Source organism: Pygoscelis adeliae, unplaced genomic scaffold, assembly GCF_000699105.1.
Source record: "Pygoscelis adeliae isolate BGI_AS28 unplaced genomic scaffold, ASM69910v1 Scaffold85, whole genome shotgun sequence".
NCBI classification, from domain to species: domain Eukaryota; kingdom Metazoa; phylum Chordata; class Aves; order Sphenisciformes; family Spheniscidae; genus Pygoscelis; species Pygoscelis adeliae.
In genome coordinates, this window is record NW_008824900.1 from 6,478,691 (window position 1) to 6,497,570 (window position 18,880).

The window sequence follows — 18,880 nt, forward strand, 5'->3', positions numbered from 1 at the left end:
AGAGATACTGAGTACATCTGCTAACAGCTGAATTGCAAAAATTGGGAAAACCCTCATTCTCCAGAATAGCAGGTTGTGGCATTATGGTGTTTCTTTTGTCTTCACTAAATCAATCCCAAATTTTAGCTCTCTGCTCTGCCTGGATAATTAGGCTTAATGTGACACAGCAAGTTAAGGATTCTAGGACAGGTTTTTTCAGGTCTTCAGACAAGGACAAGAGTTATGCTTGCTTGAAAATTTTATTGACACAACTGTTTGGTCCCAACACACAAAACAGCACTTGAGCCACAAAAGAAAGTGTCCAAACAAAGTAGACAGCTAAGGAAAGAATTTTTTTCTTCTCCCTCCCACTCTAAGAAAAAGTGCATAAATTGAGGGCTTCAGTGACTTTTTTTTTTTTTTTTAAACAGACATGAATGAAGTAGTATATTTAATTGTTAAATTAAAGAATTTCATGGTTGTAATGTTTTTAAATCTGTAAGTCACATCATTCATTTAACCCTTTGGATAAAAAAATATATTGCAATTCAGTTAGCTATTTTGTTACACTATGAACACAACTTCTCAAAAGTATTATTCTATTACTTTCAAACAGCAATTTCATCAGAATCACACATGAATCCAGAAAAGATATGCTGACCTCCATAAATGGTATAACCACCACACTCACTTTGACAAATACCATGTTTTCATCTGAAGCAAAAACCTGGTTTTATTTAGTACTCCAGATGACTTGTAGCTGCATTTCATGAAAATATAATTTCAGGCTGGTCTTTTCTCCAATGCATGCTTTTCTGAAATAAAGATCTAGACTGATCAGTGTTAACCTTATCAAACTTAAGGTGAAAGCACACGTTCTTGCATTTAACTCATTAAAAGCATTCCAAGAAAGCTTACTTCTAAATTTCTCTTTCTATAGCAGTATGTCTGTAGAGGTTTACTAAGGACTCAAATACTGTGCCCTAATGCTCAGAAAAACTTCCAAGTGTTTCTCTGCATTCACAATGACTATAAGCTCACTACTGGTAATACTTGCCTAAATTTAAAAGATTTTATAACAAAATCTGACTAGTAAAATTCTGTCTATAGCCATTATTCAGTGGCATTTCCTGTTGCTGGCTGAGAAATTAGAGCCCATGTTCCATCTCTTGTATATTACAATAGAATTCACCCAAAAAATATTCAGTTGGCCAGTGGAAAACCTCTAGTATAGGTTCTTTCAATACTACAAGCAATTTATTTGCTGCCTGGCAAATACAACCCATTGTAAATGCCATGGTTACCCAGAATGGGTATAAAGTCTCATACACTGGACATATCTGCTAACTAGAGTTAAGGTCATCCACGGACTTAACCTCTCTTCCAAAGCTGGCCCTTTCAAAAGCCAACACAAGATACCACAAATTGAAAAAAGCTTCCAACACTAGGAGTAAGTTTTAGAATAAAAACAGACACAGCTAAAAGACAGCACATCAAAGAATAAGCTTCCCATTTACTGAACATGCTTAAAAATAGAAAACAAGGTTAGGCAGAACAACCTTAGCATTTCCACGTGTAGTTAGAACTTTCCTTACAGGTGGAAATAGCATCAATGCCTTCCATCACAAAACATTTTAATAAGACCTGCTCCATTATCTGTAATTTATGCATTAAATGCATATTTCAGAAATATCAGAATCTTCCTAACTTCATTTCTAGACACAATAAAATGTGTGTGTCTGTATCTTAAACTCATGACACCAAGACAGTCTTTTCCTTAACTAAATCCATGCCAGACTGGAACTAAATATAAAAGGGAAGCTTAAAGCATCCATGTCCTAGAAAGCTCCTAAATGGAACTGAAAGCTACAGAAAACATTTAAAACAAGTTTTACAAGAAATCCACATAATCTTCTACAGACATCTTTAGACAAAAGAATTTCCAATGCAGTTACAAGTCATCTGAAAGGTCAGAGAACAAGTTTCTCCTCTGGAGTACAATCAACTCCCTCACTCTTGTCATTTCAGGTCAGTGAGTTAAAATTTCTCAACAGGCTTTGGAAAGACAGATCATGCATTTTATTAATACTGTCTGAAACAATACCAGTAAGCAACAGCCTATAGAATACAATATGCTACATGTATGATTACACCACCGAGGCTTAAAGAAAATAAAATCTGTTCCATTTTAGTTGAATTAATATTTTGCTTTTACTGAACACACATTTATGAAAAACTGTAAAATTTAAGAATAATTTAACGAATGCAAGATTTTTTTTTCAAAATAATAGAAAAAATCTGCTCTGCTAACAGCTGTGTTCAGTGTAAAAGGAAAAATCTTCACAGAATACATTAAATACAAATTAATTCTTCTAGGCCTTTCATTAAAATACATAAGGGCTAGCAAATAGCTTTACTTTGTGCAGAGTCCATAGGTATTTGTCTTTCATACTAAAAAGAAAGAGTTAAAGCTTGGTTACAGGTGCAAGTGAAAAGTTTGCTGCCAATTTCACCTTGTTTTTGTGTTGCTTTTTGGCTGGGCTGTCCATTGCTTCTTTGTTTAGCTGGGTTTCAGAAGACTGACAGGGAGGTACTGAAGCACTCTCTGTGGTGCTAGATACCACAGAACCAGAGGTCAATTCTTCTTGAGTTGTGGTAACTATTCTTTGTTTCTCTTCTTCTGTTAAAATCATTATCTCTAAAACAAATAAGACAGTTTATTGATGCTCTGTTCCTGAAAAATAAAGAATATTTCTCTGGTAATAGGCAATAAAATATTTAAAAAGAACTTGTCAGCCTGATTTGAAGCCAGAAGATGTGTCATGTTCACCTCTGCAGCTGAGGTGATGTTTGCTTCTGGCTCTGTCTGCATCATGTACTATTTAGAAGGTTTAATTTAATTTTCACACATTAAGTCTCCCAGTGCTCAGAAAAGCACTATGAAATTACCGTGGTGAAAAGGTTGCTACAGGTAGGTGAAATGCAATTTTTGTGGTGCATAAGGTCTCTAAAATTCACTGCAAAGAATCACAGTAGGGTACTTACGGTCAGTACTCAAGAGTTTCTGATGAAAGCCACCTGCATTTCCAACACATCCCATTGTGCAATATATATACATGCATGTGTATTTAAATGGAACTTTATATAATCAACCATTTGTTTGATGCTTTATTTTCCAAATTGTATGAGTTATCATCTGTAAGTAATACAACACAGGCAAGCAAAACTCTTACCAGAGAGAGGTGCCGGGCGTTCCTCAAACTGAATGAGGTCTGCAGACTCAAGAACCACTGGATCAGGTCTCAGTTGTGGGGATGGTAGGCAGGAAGGAACTGGCTCACACAAGAGGTCAACGGGAGATGTATTTGTGAGGCAAAGAAGTTCTTGCTCAGTTTGATTAGAAACTACAAAAATAAGGGAATATCTTTCAAAGTATCTGTAAGCTGTGAAGGTGTCACTGTTTCAGAGCTGGTAAATGTAAAGTCTTCAGATGCGATACTAAATATTTGAGAGCTATGCCATATTTGAAATACTAATATCAAACTAATTTAATTAATGCTAACTAACCTCAGATTCATTCAAGAGTTACTTCGCTGGATCAAAAGCATCTAACTAATTAGAATACAGCAGACAAAACAATACTATGTTAAATCTATTGCTTGCTTGAGTAAATAAACCCCTATAGTAAAATCTGGTATTTGCCAAACTTGAGTAATAGAAGAAGAGCCGAGTGAACAAGTCCTACAGGAACAGTCTTTAACAGAGAAGGGCCAGTTACTGGACAACTCCCCTGCAGACATACCAATATCCTATCAACTACTGATGTACCATCTAACACATTTACATGTGAAAATGAAGCTGAAAGTTTCAAATAAAGCAACTTGCCCTTATTAAAAGGGACAAGCCTAGACTTCTGAAATAGTAACTTAAGAACCATCCCACAAGTTCTCCAACCTGCAGGTAGTAAAAGAATTGGAGACCACAGCAAGATATGAACTGTAAGATCACCTTTTCAGTTATTTTTATTTGGAAACAGATTTATACTAACAGGACTGCCATTATTATTTGCAAATAAGTAACAACACAAAATCCACATAAACACAGCACAGAAGAGCACTATATTTTCATCAGAATACAGGAGACAGTCCTAGCAGGAGCAGCTACTGACCATCTTTTATCATTAGCTTTATCCTTATAGACTTAAATTTCCACTAAAATCCATGGAAAACAGTACTCTAGCACGTGTATATATATATATACACACTGACAGCTGAGGACAAGAGATGCCCTTGTCAAGGGGACACATGCCTAACTATATACTTTGGGAGAAGTTCAACAGCTTTCAAGCCATAAAGCATTTCTACGGAAGTTCAGATTGACTAACTCACACAGCTTTCCCCGTGCTGCTTTGATTACTCTGCTTATTTCCCCTAAGATAATAAATTTCTTATATAAATCAATTCTGCATTACCATTGCTAGATGTTCCTAGACTTAGTTCCATTGATGAAGTGGATCCTGGGGTCTCCATAATATGTCCATTATTGTCAGCAAGTTGATTTCCATGATCATCCACATGATCAGCAGGGGGAAAACTAGGTGAGCTAAAACGAGCTACAAAAAGGCAAGTTCGTTTGGTTCGTTTACTTAAGTCACCTCTTAAAAAAGAAAAAAGGAAACTAAGATACTGCTTAAAGTTGAAATGGCTTACTTTTCATATCATTCTTTAGTACCACAATTCTCTTATGGCCATGTCCTTTAATCCAGACCACCTATAGAGGGGAAAAAAAAGCAGAATTAAACATCAGCACATACTAAGCTTAAAGCCTAAAGCAGCTTCCTCACTGCCTTTCATCTAACCTTGCACTGACATTATTTCTAAAAGTAAACTAAATCATGTTGCTAATTTGTACTACACTACCCAAGTAAAAGCTTTGTCTCAAAATAATTGATGCCAAAGGCAAACCATAGGGCTAGAAAGTGTACTAACTATATATTAACAAAACTGTATGTTTAAACACGGAGTTGCAAAATTCCATTTTGTCACTCTCCAGAAAGATTGATTTACTTAAAGGAAAGCTTATAGCCATGAACTGGGTCACAATGTTATCCTAGAGCACTTCGGACATGTGGATGACAAGAAGATGCCACAGCAAAATTCCACTATGTGGCACTTCTGACAAGGTCCCACAACTCTTCACTCCTAAACCAAATAATCTACCCTAATCAAAATGAAGCTTCAGTACTGTACAGTCGGTTCATTCATTCAAGACAGAAATCAATTATCTCACTTGATAATGATGCCAACGATGTTTGTGGCCTCACCAGGAACAGTTCTTAAGCAAAATTTGACCAAAACATGTAAAAAAAAATATTTTCTTTTTCTTATTACACAGTCCAGATTTCTCAGAAGCTATTAAAAATACAACTGGTATAAACCTCCTTGGAGAAGGTACTTATTCCAGTAATTCACACCAATTAACAGAAACTGCAGTTGTGTAACTATTTTTAATCCATGCAGAAATCTCAGTGTAATTGGGGAAAACAGAACTCTTCACACCTGTGGAATTGCTCCCAAGAGCTCTTCTAAATTATTGCATCCATATGCTTTAGGTTGCAGCACTTCTCCTGTGTATTTACTATATGCTACCAGGAACTCATGAAGAAAAATCTGCTGATAATGATAAGTGTGAAGTAAGGACCTTACATTCTTTGCAAACATATACAGATTTGTAAGCTTCACGTATTCTTCTGCTGCACCATTGGTAAAAACCTATTAGAAAACGAAAAGGGAAAGAATTAGAGCGCATACTTCCCGTATCCTCTAGTCACAGTGTCTTTTCAAAGCATGAAGCACATCAGAAAGGAAAAAGAGCTTACATACCTCAACCAAGTAAGGCAGACTCTTCAGGAGTTCAGTTAAGGTCATAAATCCATATTCACATGGATTAAGTGAAGTACTATGGATTGTTTCATAATGCTGTTTAAGCTGTTCAACAGAAAGAAAGGATGTTCCATCCCAGGACATCAACAAGACTAGCAATTGGGCAGTCAGAGTCCGCAGAGATTTTCTATTTATCAGTTGAATTTGCTTGCCAGACTCTGTGTCAACCACCTAGAAAAATGAATTGGGAATCAAGTTAGAGACAGGGAAAAGATTAATTTATAAGTTGCGTAGCTGAGTTTGTCTGAGCACAGCTCTATGTGATATTACATACCAGCATCTGATACTCCCCTAGCCAAAAGCGCACAGGGTAAAGAAGCTTATTACACAGAAAAAATTGCTTTAAATATACAAAAGCTGTGTAGCAGTTTCTGTCCACATGGTAGACGTGATTTTACTCTTTGCTCCAAGCCAGATAGACCTGACTGAGCTCCAGCCTGAACACCAGCTACTAAATTAACAGAATTAGAGCAACTAAACCAGCATGCTCATGTCCATGTAGATGTAACCTTTCTTTTCCACTCACGTACAAGACCATCTATGTATTTACATTCAGAGTCAAAGCCTCAAATCATGGATCAAAGAAAATTAGGAATATAAAACATTAGGAGACTGATAACTACTACAGTTATCAGGAAATGATTGCTTTTACACAGTTGGAAGTCAGGTGGGGAAAAAACCCAATTTGTATTGTTAAAATAAGTACTATAATACAATCTTTTACTTATTATTTGCTAAACAAGCATTAGTTTTCCCAGAGAAAGCTGAAAGGTTACAAGAGAACAAAGAGAATGTCATAGGAATACAGAAACTACATTTAAAATCCTTTCGGAATTGCACCCCGCCCCCAGCTTAATGAAATATTGTTTCTAGAGTACAATATTAAGCACACTGAGACCTGTCATTTGAGACAGGAAATTCCTTAACACAACATTACGTACCTTTTAGAGGGATAAACTACAAAAGATTACCTTTACAACATGGCAAAGTTTTTGCATTAAAGCTGGAACTGAGCTAACATCATAGTCATGAAGACGCAGTGTGTATCCAAATGTTTTACTGTACTCTGTCAGCAAATCAGTCATCATAAGGCAGTTGTCTTTCTGAGACCGCAGCAGTTTAACCAACTGGGCAGCAACTGCTTTGACTTGTTCCACCTCTGTGAGGGTGAGAATTTTCTCCTCCCCACATTCCAATACCTACAAAACAGAAATTACATTTTGTTAAAGTGATTTACCTAGTCTGGATGAAAAAAGTGTAATCTGCGACCAAAATTCAGTGCTTGCAGGCAGTCATTTCATACGTAGCAGGGCTCAGCTACCTCAAAAGATATCTATATAGCAAGCAAAACTATGTAGTTTCTGAAATACAACAAAATAGGCAATTAAATAGTTATTAACCTTTTTTAAAGCAAGTTTAACACAAGTTTAATGAAACTTAGCTCTAATTTTGATGCACTGAATTTTGTAAATGTAATCCAATTTCGAAAACTTGAATTTGTTAGCAAACTTAGCCTGAATGTGCTAAAACCTTATAGCTATTTTGGTAAAATGGTCCATCAAAGACTTTCTTAAATACAGCTGTCCAACATTACAGATGCACAGTTTGTAACTCACACTAACTCAAAGTTAGTAAGAAATATAACCCCTGCTGAAACAGTTGTACAGATCAGAAAAATGCTTTAGTACAGCTTCCGATTTTAGAACTTACAAGTAAGACATCTGGTATGGCTTCAAAGAGTTCAAGTAGCTTTGTAAAACCATAGTAAGCAAGTTTGCACTGACGACCAAAGTGGTGGTGATAAGAAGGAATAAATTTATTGAAGGGCATTCGAAAATGGGGTTGATGGCGCAGTAGGTCTACTACCTCTTTGGAAAATTGTTTGGTTCTTTCAATTTCTTCTTGTGTACGTTCTAAAATTAAAAACAAAGCAAGAGCTATGTACCAACACACTTATAAAAGGCAACAGAATATAATAAGGAAATACAGTGATTGATTTTCAGCTTAATCACATATCACACCAAGTCACTATTTTCTTCTACCACTAAAGATCTTTAATAAGCTTACATATTTAAAGTCCAAAATAATCAGGTGATCAGTACTTTAGAAGATATTAAATACCCAAATATGTTGGTATTTTTGCTGTGTGGAAACAACCCACTCTAATCATTCCACAGAAAGTTTAACTACGTGCAGAAGTAGTAACGTTATGGGTTTTGCCACCTGCTTTCCTGTCTGTTCCATTATAAGTGTTCCTAGAATGACAAATTCTTTATTTGCTAGAAGTTCATAACTTAGTTATGAAGGTAGAAATACAATTATCAAAAACTCCAAGTCATTCCTATGTTCTTTAGTTAGTACAGTTTTAAAAAAGTCAAAGAACAATTTCTTTGGCAACAGTAAAAAAAAAAGTACATGGACATACCTCTTTTGGGAATACAAATTACCATTTCATTGTCTTGCTGTGACAAACAGATGGTTGTATCTGGAATTTCTGTTATAATGTCAACCAGTTCACACACTCCGTACTCAGTAACATCCCAGTCCTTAGAGAAACACCTGAAAGTTTTAGAAAATTGTATAATACAAGTATTAATGCATTCTGTGTAGGAAAAAAAAAAAATGTGTAAGTTGAGAGAGTAAGCCTCAAATCCTCAAAAAAGTGCATAATTTTCACATTGACAATAATACTAGCATGTGAAACAAAGGGGAAAAATATTCTTAATTCAAATTATCTATCCATTCTAACCAGAAAAATAAGACACACTGATGGTTCACATGACACTGGAAGAAAGAGCTGTATATACCAACCAGTGGATGCCTCAAACTAGTCATGGTAAGTGACAAAGTAATACTTTTCAAGCTCAGGTTTTACATGATTTAAGAAAATATGATTATGTTATACAGCTCCATATAGCTACACTTTCAACAGTCTGTGTTTGCTTAATAGTTACAGCCATATACCCCTCTTAAACAAGATTAGGTCTCAAGAGAAGGCAGAGACCATATCCTGGAAGATACCACCTTAAGGTTTACAATACTATGTAATATATAAAATGTTTTTTACTCTCCCCACCTCCCCAACATGAGCCTCTCAAGCAAAAACACTTCACGTATGTTCTTATTCAATAAATGGCCAGAGCTGACTACAATGGAGATGAACATTTAGTAGATTTAGAGACAACCAATAATGTATTTTTTTGCCAACAGTGGAAATATAAGTAGAAGTGTGCATTCCCAGAAAGGAGCTGTTGGCACATGCAGTACAATAGCACACATGCAAAGGTAGACCACGTGTAGCACTAAGATGCTATGGTTTCCTCAAAGCACATTAAGTACTACTGTCTATCTTCATATTAAGGAAAGCATCATTCTTGGTTTTTCAAAAAAAAAAAAAACCACCCACCAACACACAACCCACCCTATTTTTTACCATGCTAGAACAGAATGTTCTTCCTGGCAAAATAGCAAGACAGGTATTACTCCTCATTTTTGCGCCATTGCTAGATCCAGTTGAAGAAGTATCTATTGACAATCAGTCTATTTATTTTACATTTGCCTCTAAAGAAAGCCTAACACTAAAATTTCCCTTTACTGTTCATGTTAATACGCCACGAACTGCTTGCTTAAATCCAAGCTTGCAGTCATGGCTTTAAAGAGAACTAATGAAACACAATAACCCATTTCAAACTCCAGTAAAGTCAAATGAACCTAGTACTAAAGGAAGCAGTAAAGTGTGCCAGAGAGCTTTTAATTTTTGTTTTCATTAGAAGTTTGAATTTCCACATCACAACAAAGAGACAATATAGTTGCCACAGTTTCGTACTAAGATTTAAAGTGCTGACTTCTCTTGCACTAGGTTTTAAAACCACCGTTGACAGACATGCCCTGCACAGTTGTTCTTGTTCCATTAAAAATAACTTACCAGTGATAAGCCTGTAAGAATTCCCTCACAATAACTTGCTTACTGGCCTGGGATTTGAGAAGCTTCAGTAAGTCTTGAGTAAAGCGCTTCACTTGAGCTCTGTGTGTTAGAGTTAACAAACGTTTGGAACCCATTCCAAGAATCTGAAAGAAAATTGTATTTGATGACTCACATCTAGTATCCTCAAGTAAATTCTTTTACAAGATATTTAGAAGTCAGTTCTCGTATAGGTAGGCTAGAAATAAAGGATATAATAGAGACAGTGTTTGGAAAGGCAGCCTCATGAAGCCATACATTTTCTGTACTAAAGCATATGTCATCAGGAAATTAAGAAATGCTTTCTCCATGAGTGCTATTGCAACTGTTGCACATTTGTATTGGTTACTTTAAAATTCTACAACCACCTAGTGTTCAGATTAGTAAGCTAATGTGACTATAATGTTTCTTTTTTGTAACATAAGGCCACATGACTTAATTCATACAGAAATCCTGCCAGTCATAGGCTACACATCACAGCCTAACTTACAAGCACTCGGCATTTGCTGTGTTCTTATGATAAACAGCACAATTAAAACCTTATACTCAAGCACTAGCCACAGGCTAAAAGCAGCTTCAAACTTGATTCCAGAGCTTAGATTAAATAAAGAATGAATTTCCCCAGAAGTTGTTTTGGAAGGGTGGAGACAATAAAGCCAACAAAACAGAAACAACATCTCAAAAAAGACAATTACACTCCAATGTTCAGTTAACCATCTCTTTCAAGGTGGACTAGGTAATTGCATAGCATCTATTATAGAATACCAACCAGTAATACAGATAGTTGAAGATACAAGTACAATTCCCCAAGTTAAAAGGAACAGTGCCATATAACTCACTTGCAGTACGTGAGGCACTGCTTCTAGCAGCTCCATTAATTTAGAATACCCGTAGTCAGACACACGGCATTGTTTTGCAAAGTGATGATGGTATGTTGGGATGAATTTACTGACAGGTATGACGCAGGACGGTTGGCTTTTAAGTAGATCTATCACTTCTCTACTGAACTGAATAAGTTGTGGATTACCTACAGGGCTCTTAGAACGTAGAAGCCAAGGATCTAAAAAAAAAAAAGTCACATTACTGAACTTTTCACTAATATTCTTCCACTAAACACTGCACTACTTATAACACAGGGAAAAAAAAAAGAATGAACATTCAAGCTAAAAGTTCCTCTTTATAAAAAGTTTAACAATTCTACAAGATGTTTTCTTTATGCTACTCTTAATTTTTTTAGTGGAAAGATTAGAGAAAAGATTTTAAATAGAAATATTTACCTGTAGTAGGAGGTGGTGGTTTGTTATGTATCCATTTAATAACTTTAATGCCATTTTGGGCAGTGGCAATGTTAACTCCAGGAACACAGGTAATTAGATGTTCTAAAGGAACACCACCCTGGCCTTCTGGCACCATTTCAAGATCATTGAACTCTGACATATAACAATCAGGAAAACTTTGGAAGAAAAAAAAGGTTTCCATTATACACTAAAATACCACTATAACAATTGTCCTAAAAATATCATTATTTTGAGACACTTCCTGAGCAAGAGGCTTCAACAGCTTACCAACACATTACAGAAGTCTTCATAAAATGCACATTTTAAATAAGTGTGTCTTTTTTGCTCAACAAGAACTCAAAAAGTAATAATTTCATAAGGCACTTATTTGCTCTAAAAAGATATCACTTTACATAAGAACTGGAGTTTTTACACAAAAGGTAGTTTCAGAGTATTACAGCAGCCATCAATGAAGTTTTAAATCTTTAATCTATCAGCCCTTACACTAAAAGCCTAAACTAAAATACTTTACCTTAGTAAAGGCACGGTACCCTCATGTGTCTGTAGAAGGCTGTGAACTTGAGGAGCAAACGTCTTCAGAGACAAAATCACAAAAGGAATTCTATAAGAATCTGGATCAAACTCATGCTCACTGTAAAAACAAGAGGTTGAAGTTTATATGCTCATTCTACACATAGCTTTAGCATAGTATGCCTGTGCTCACATAGACACCCATAGTAAACTATATGCATATGCTATACTGCTACTAGCTGACAATACCACTATGTACAGTCACAAGCAACTTCTGTCTTTTCTTCTTCACAAAAATTAATACAGCTACAGCAAATTTCCAGAAGATAAGCAACATTTAGAAGACCACATTTTTATTATCATTAGATGAAAATTGTCAAATTAAATTTTAGCAGCACATATCAGGCAGTTAACAGTGAATACCTAATAACTGCTCTAGTAGCACAACCTGGATGCTGTAGAATAAAACAAAAAACTTAATATATGGCTTCAGGAAGTCTTCAACGCGGTATGAATCACTTGCTAAGTGTAGCTGGAGAACAAAGAAGAATGATCAGTTCTAGCTATCATCACGTAATATGATTCAGGCTAATAGATATCTCTAGTATGTATAACCTTCCTATATAACCAGAGGAAGATAGTGTACCTTTCCGCTTCTGCTTAAGAGGTATTCAATCTTGGCAGCTGTGCTAGAATACAATAATCTTACCTGAACAGACTGATCCACGAGAACTGCCTAGAAAATTCACTGTGCCATCTCACTATTTTCTGCCTGACTTATTCTTGTAAACATATAAACAGTGACTGGAGCACGCTGTATGAACATATATACCTCAACTTTAATATACCTGTAAGTGTTAAATGCTGTTCAAATATTTTGTAAGATTTTATAGTATTTATACACAGCTTACATAAAGTCTTTATTCAGGCAATGCTGCTTACAAACAGGCTCGTGATATTCCAACTCTTCAAATATTATAGGACTACAGTTTGCTGATGAACCATCATGTGACTGTGAAGATCCCAATGGACTCTGCCGGGCTTGGCTGCTGGGTAAGAGGCACACCAGCCGCCCACTTCCTTGGTCACGGATTGCCACAGTATCTGTTAGTTTATATAAGTCTGATACAACTAACTTATGCCCAAACCTAAAAAGAAAAAAATTGAAATAAATACACATTATAAACGCAGTTAGGGAATGCAGTAATCTGCATTTTTTGTTTAGGAAACAGGAATATGCTAGAAACTATTCTAAGCAAAACGTTAAGGTAACTAATCTATTCATCCCAATGTGGGAAAATGAAGTAAAATACTAAAAGTATAACCCTCTAAGAAAGGGCAGTATTACAGTCCCTGCCTTTGGATAGATAATATACCGCAACATCTAAACAACGAAAAACCCCTTAACACTCCATTCTGTTACTCTCTATAATAACACTGTAAACAACCACACAAGATCAGATTCTTTTTAGAAGAAACTACTGAGAACTTACTTTTTTTCATAGATTTCTGTGAATTTGAACACAGGCAGACAACAAGCAGGCGCATCCTGCAGAATGGACATAGTTTCTGAGCTATAAAAGAAGTTTTATAACATTAGCACAAAATTGATCTGTTAGTAGTCTCCAGCCCAAATTGGTGAGATATTTACAGATGCAGTTTATGAACTATAAATATAACAGGACAAATGGCATTCCCTTCCATCCCAGCACCACAAAAGCTGACACTTCAGATCAGGGGAGTGCAAGTAGTAACATTTCTTCTAACTCATTAGGTAATGTCTCTGAAGGAGTTGCATCTTTCATAGGTGGTGGCAAGATTTCGAGCACCTATGAAATGCAACATTAAAGCTGCAGCATTAGAAAATATCAGCCTGGTCATTAAGAACTTTGAACAGGCATAAACTAAAAGGCAAGAATGAAATAAAGTTGTAAATTATGCAACGGTAAGTAGTACATAATTATAGAATACTCTACACTCCAAGCACTATTTTCACTGGCGCTTTCTGTGAAAAAAATGAAGACAACTTTTCTCCTAATGCTTTCTTTCAGTAAGGAAAAAATTGAAACAGAAAATACTTGTATTCTCACTAGCATCAGCACTCTAGTTCTATCATCTTCCATATAGAAAATGGAGATCAAAGAAACATGAAGAGCATTTAAACTGTGTATCCCATCCTCAAAGAGAAAATTCACATGCACTTTCTTGGAGGAAAGAAGAAATAGAGATGCCAAGTGTAATCTTAACTCAGCTGCACAAAGTTATTGAGGTATATTATGAAAGAGCAGTGGTGAAACTATTAAACAGAGATCTAGTCTCTTCAGATGCAACTTAAAATAGAAGCAGTGTAAAAATGCTAAACTGAAAACTAGCCTAGTTGTATTAAACAAATTCATCTGGTCATAAGAGAGATTTTACTTTACTTCCCTATCATTCCTTTGCTCGGTATTTTAAATCATCTCTCAGCTACTCAATACATGCTAGAACAATTGAGAAGCTACCAAAGTGCTTATTACCTAAGTAGAGAGAGTGATTTACTAGCAGCTCCCGTTGCTAATGAGACCTGGATCCTTTTACTGCCAATTTTATATCTGTGAAGACTGTTGACAGCACTGATCGCTTCTTGCAGATTTTCCATCTGAACTGTAGCCTTCAACTGGTAGTCTGTATGAGGACTGAGCTCTACACTTTTTACCTGAAAGGAAGAAAACGCCTTATAGGTTTATCACGAAATATAACCCAAGGCAAGCCAACATGAGAGTAGCAGTCTTGCTTTGGCCAGGAGCCAAATACAATGCAAACAGGAACTGAGTATGATGAACCATGGCCAACAGGACAACGCAAACAAGAACCAAGTGCAATGAACCTTGGCCAAGACCAGACCATGACATTACGTTAACACAAGCATCATCTTCCCATGTAGAAGATTATGCCAGAAGAACATCATCTACAGATCAAACAGAAACAGGACTGCTGCAGAAATGACCTCTCCTTGCATAGTTACTTTTTACTGATTCACACTCTCCATGTCTGTTTTTGATCACTTCTGATTCAAAGCAGAAACTCACTTTTTACTGTGATTTTTAAGCTGACATTACAAATTCAGCTTTACAGCTTAAAAAGGTTACGCAGCTAAAGCCTGTCTTCTTCCCTACATGACTAATGAGCCACTTACTAAACATTTTATATACAAAACTTCAGAATACTAGATCCATGAAGACCACATGCAAATTAAGAACCTAGTGCAAGTGATGATCCAGTCTTTTTAAAGGAAAAACACAATACCTCCTTTTAACAAAATTTAAAAGTCATGTTTGGCTAGCTTTCCATTCCTTCTCACTTAAAAGCTAGACCACAAACATGTCCTTAAATACATAAACAGGGAGTATTTAAAAAACAGATTTAATAAAGGTATATTAGCCTTTACCTTGCCATGCCTTGAGAAAATTTCTTGTAAATTTTGCTGCAACTCTTTTCTGGACAATCTGTAATCTATATTGCTGATCTGAATGTCTGCACCATTCGCAAAAGGATCAAGGCAGTCTGTACCACTGGTATGATTTACTACATTAAACGTGAGCGGAGATGATCTATTTGAGAGGTTTGGAGACATACTCCTGGATAAAATAAAAACATTTATGAGCTAAAGTAGTTATTGCACAATTCTGATATATATATATCTCAAAATTAATCAGAAAATAGACACAAGTCAAATGCACAAATACAGTACTTTGAAGGTATTTTCCTAGTACATATGTGTGTGGGCAAAACAAATTTCACCACAAGCAAAACATCATAACAAGACAAGTATTTCCTATGAGAAGAAAGAGAACATTCACATTATGTTTCAAAGTCACGCAATTTAATAATATATTTGATACCAAGTCTTCTACTATCTTACTAACACATTAAAAAAAAAAATCAAACTCATTCACATGATTTTAATAATTGGCAGAGGCCAGATATTTTAAGTCTACAAGAATTTAAGGGGCCTGGATAAATTTTTACTGGGAATGTCAAAGGCACTGAAATTAAGAGCAGTAAGATGTCTATAATACCTCTGAAGATTTTTCAGAAGCTTTAAAGACAAAGTTTGCAGGAAACAATTGCCACACAATAGGTTTCTGAAAAAGAGTTCACTCCACCTTATATTTACATCCACCCTCTGTTAGCTGTTACGGAGCACCATCATGGTTTCCTTTGCCTCCACATAAATCACTATATTCAAGTAATGTGCTTAGCATACACAACTCCATATGCAGCTGTCAATAATGAATGTATATATTGAAGTCTCACTTCACCTCCCAAATATGACACAGACACTTACCGAGATGACCAGCAACTCTGAGACATGAGTAAAGGACTGAGTTGTCTTGAGGCCGTCAACTTACTGAAAGCAGAGGGATAGCTGACCTGAAATACAGTTTCATCTTTATCTTTTTTATCTACAGGGGAATTTGTAATGCTCCTGGAAGCAGAGGTCTCTTTTCTATTTACAAATATATATAAGAAAAAGAAAACACATTATGTTGCAGAAATCATATTAAAAAAATGTAGCTAACATTGATGTCTTTATTTTCAAACATACTTCTGACTACTTTTGCAGGATGATTCTCCCGTCCCAAGTTTTTTGGTTGCCAGACACACAGGAATTGCTGCATTAGAGTTAGTCTGAGGGGAAGGAATTTGTTCTCTTAAATGTTCTTGCTGGTTTTCAATATTTCTACTGATGGTCTTTGATTCAAGGTGGCACAGCTCCTATATGAAACAGACGAAAGGTCAGCATAAAAACACCATTCCTTGCCAGAGGCTTTCCTTGTGATGAAAACCTAGATAACTGAAAAGTTTTTCTTTAATAGCATTTTCATTGGCACTTCGTAACCAGGAATATTTGATTTTCTGTGACAGAAAACAGTGAACTGTCAATTAGTCAAAATATTTTTGCTACACTGTAGATCTACCGTAGTCTTCCTTAAAACCAGCAAAGTGGATCACTCCAGATGTTATATGCAACACCAAAAAGTCAAAACTGACCTAGGATTCGAGACTCAATAAGTACCAGCAGGATTTCCAAATTGAGAAAAAGGTGGAAGGGAGGGGGGAAAAAAAACAACCCTCAAATTCATTGTCTGCTTTCCAAGCAGATGAATATAGCTCTCATTTGGGAATGTCATAGAATCATAGAATCATTAAGGTTGGAAGAGACCTCTAAGATCATTGAGTCCAACCGTCAATCACTATACATTACAGTTACTCATTAACTAGGACTGACAAGTTAAAGGTAAAGCTGTAGCAGATGCAATCCTCAGAACATGAGGAAAAGCAAGAATACTAAACAAGGTAGAACAATACCTGTAAACTTTTAACATTTGTGGGTTTGATGACAGATCCATGAATCTGGAATCCTCTCCCTGCAGAGACTTTGGTACCAGAAGACTGATCACTTGAGTCTTTGTTGAGGAGGCACAGTTTTGTGTTCTTGTTAATTTTTTTGGGAGACTTCACCTTTTCAGTTCCCACAAAGCTGGAGCTTTTTGTTTCATTAAGTTCTTTGTTTTTGGGAGTAAAAGACACTACAATCCTGTTACCAAAAACATCTTCGTTTTCCATTCGTTTCCGAGCCCGTTCAGCACTTTCTTGATTCAAAAAACGGAGAATGGCACTGCTTCCAGAAATGCTCAATACCTTCCCTCCACAGTTGTCTGACAAACGCCTGAGTCTATTACTGACACTTTTGCTGTCTCTGTTTGTTGGCAGATTATAAACATATAATAGTGTATGGCATGCCTGTTTAAAGGGAGTAAGATTTTAATTTGATTATGACAGAATACCCTCTTGTTTAAAACTGGTATTTTTACACTGATTCTGGTGACACATGCTCTCCCCCTGCCCCGCAAGTCATTTTTTTGCAGCATTCAATTTGTTTGGAAAACTCTCATACCAAGGTAGATCCTCAAACTTTCATCTCCAATATAATTTAGAGACTACAGAGTCCCTGATCAATGGATCAATACCTGATCACTTCTCCAGATAAGAAAGCATCGCTGTTTACAACCCAAGAATTCTATATATTCTACATGTGCATGTGAACACATAGTTCAGGAAGTTATTTCAAAGAAATAAAAGGTCATGAGTGCTGTGCAAAGACAACACAGCAAATCCAGAGGGAATCGTCAGGAAGACAGAAAACCCCAAAAAACAGTAGACAGTCACTCAAAACTTAAGAAAGCATCACAGAGCTGTCTTAATGCTCAACTAAGTTCTTACCCTAACTTTCTGCCAGTGAAAGAAAGGCAGGTAAGATACGTTATCTGATAAAATATTTAGTGATAAGAATGTGACTTGCTACTTTACTTTTTTTAGTTAATTACTTTCTTTTATTATTTCATTCTTTCAGTCTTAAAGCAGAGAGCATACGTTCACATAGTAGTAACTGAAATACAGACAATGGTCAAATACGCAACAGACATGTCTCACCATAAAACACACACATTTCAGCCTGCTCTCCCCCTAAATTGGAAAAAAAGGAAGTTGACACTTTGAAATGTCTGTTGCATTACTAATTAAAAACCTTACCGGCATTTTCAGTGGTAACCTTGGTGGCAAATCTGAAATAAATTCTTCAAAACAAATAAGCTCATGAGCATGATGTAAGAGTGCTTCTGAAGCTTGGTTTTTATGTACCAAAATTATCCGAAAACCATGTCGATGTCTCAGGTCACTGAGTTCCAAAGCAAAGTTTACATCCGCTGGAGAAAAAAAAAAAGAATAGAATGAACAAGGAAACACATGAAAAAGCTAAAAAAGAAAGTCAGATTAAACAAACAAAACCCCAGATCTCACTTGACAAGTTCTATTTATCACTGAAAATTTCCAATGAAAAAGCACTAACAGCTACAAGGCTTCTCAATAGACATAATTTAAGTCACCAGTTAGCATTCAGTCTCGGACAAGGGCTTCCTTTTAATAGCATCTTCTAGCAATTTATCAGCAAGGCATTTGACTGGTACTGTACACTTCTATAACAAACATTTGTTTAGCTTTAGGGAGAAACCCAAGGCAACACATGGCAATAAACAGTTGAGTGTCTTGCATATTTAACTGTATAGTATGCTGCTACAAGAATAAAAAACAAATCAAATACATTTTGCTCAAAGCATTCTGGAAGATTACCATAATGAAGACTCAAT

General features: G+C 35.9%; 1 protein-coding gene across 2 annotated transcripts in view; it reads right to left on the reverse strand.

Moving 5' to 3' along the window:
• Positions 1-222: 222 nt before the first annotated feature.
• KIAA0430 (KIAA0430 ortholog) overlaps positions 223-18,880 on the reverse strand; it is a 25,373-nt gene continuing 6,715 nt past the window's right edge. The window contains exons 6-26 of one of the 2 annotated variants that reach the window (XM_009324771.1): positions 18,267-18,439; positions 17,043-17,477; positions 16,279-16,448; positions 16,018-16,179; positions 15,118-15,307; positions 14,207-14,385; positions 13,184-13,264; positions 12,602-12,838; positions 11,692-11,811; positions 11,160-11,335; positions 10,722-10,942; positions 9,847-9,989; positions 8,347-8,480; positions 7,632-7,834; positions 6,893-7,120; positions 5,862-6,092; positions 5,538-5,750; positions 4,689-4,749; positions 4,451-4,591; positions 3,213-3,383; positions 223-2,677 (exon numbers count right to left, since the gene is read on the reverse strand). In XM_009324771.1, coding sequence (XP_009323046.1) covers positions 2,445-2,677; positions 3,213-3,383; positions 4,451-4,591; positions 4,689-4,749; positions 5,538-5,750; positions 5,862-6,092; positions 6,893-7,120; positions 7,632-7,834; positions 8,347-8,480; positions 9,847-9,989; positions 10,722-10,942; positions 11,160-11,335; positions 11,692-11,811; positions 12,602-12,838; positions 13,184-13,264; positions 14,207-14,385; positions 15,118-15,307; positions 16,018-16,179; positions 16,279-16,448; positions 17,043-17,477; positions 18,267-18,439 — 3,902 coding nt within the window. In that variant the 3' untranslated portion in view covers positions 223-2,444. The remainder of the gene's footprint in view (positions 2,678-3,212; positions 3,384-4,450; positions 4,592-4,688; positions 4,750-5,537; positions 5,751-5,861; positions 6,093-6,892; positions 7,121-7,631; positions 7,835-8,346; positions 8,481-9,846; positions 9,990-10,721; positions 10,943-11,159; positions 11,336-11,691; positions 11,812-12,601; positions 12,839-13,183; positions 13,265-14,206; positions 14,386-15,117; positions 15,308-16,017; positions 16,180-16,278; positions 16,449-17,042; positions 17,478-18,266; positions 18,440-18,880) is intronic. The other variant, XM_009324772.1, reaches the window with a different exon arrangement.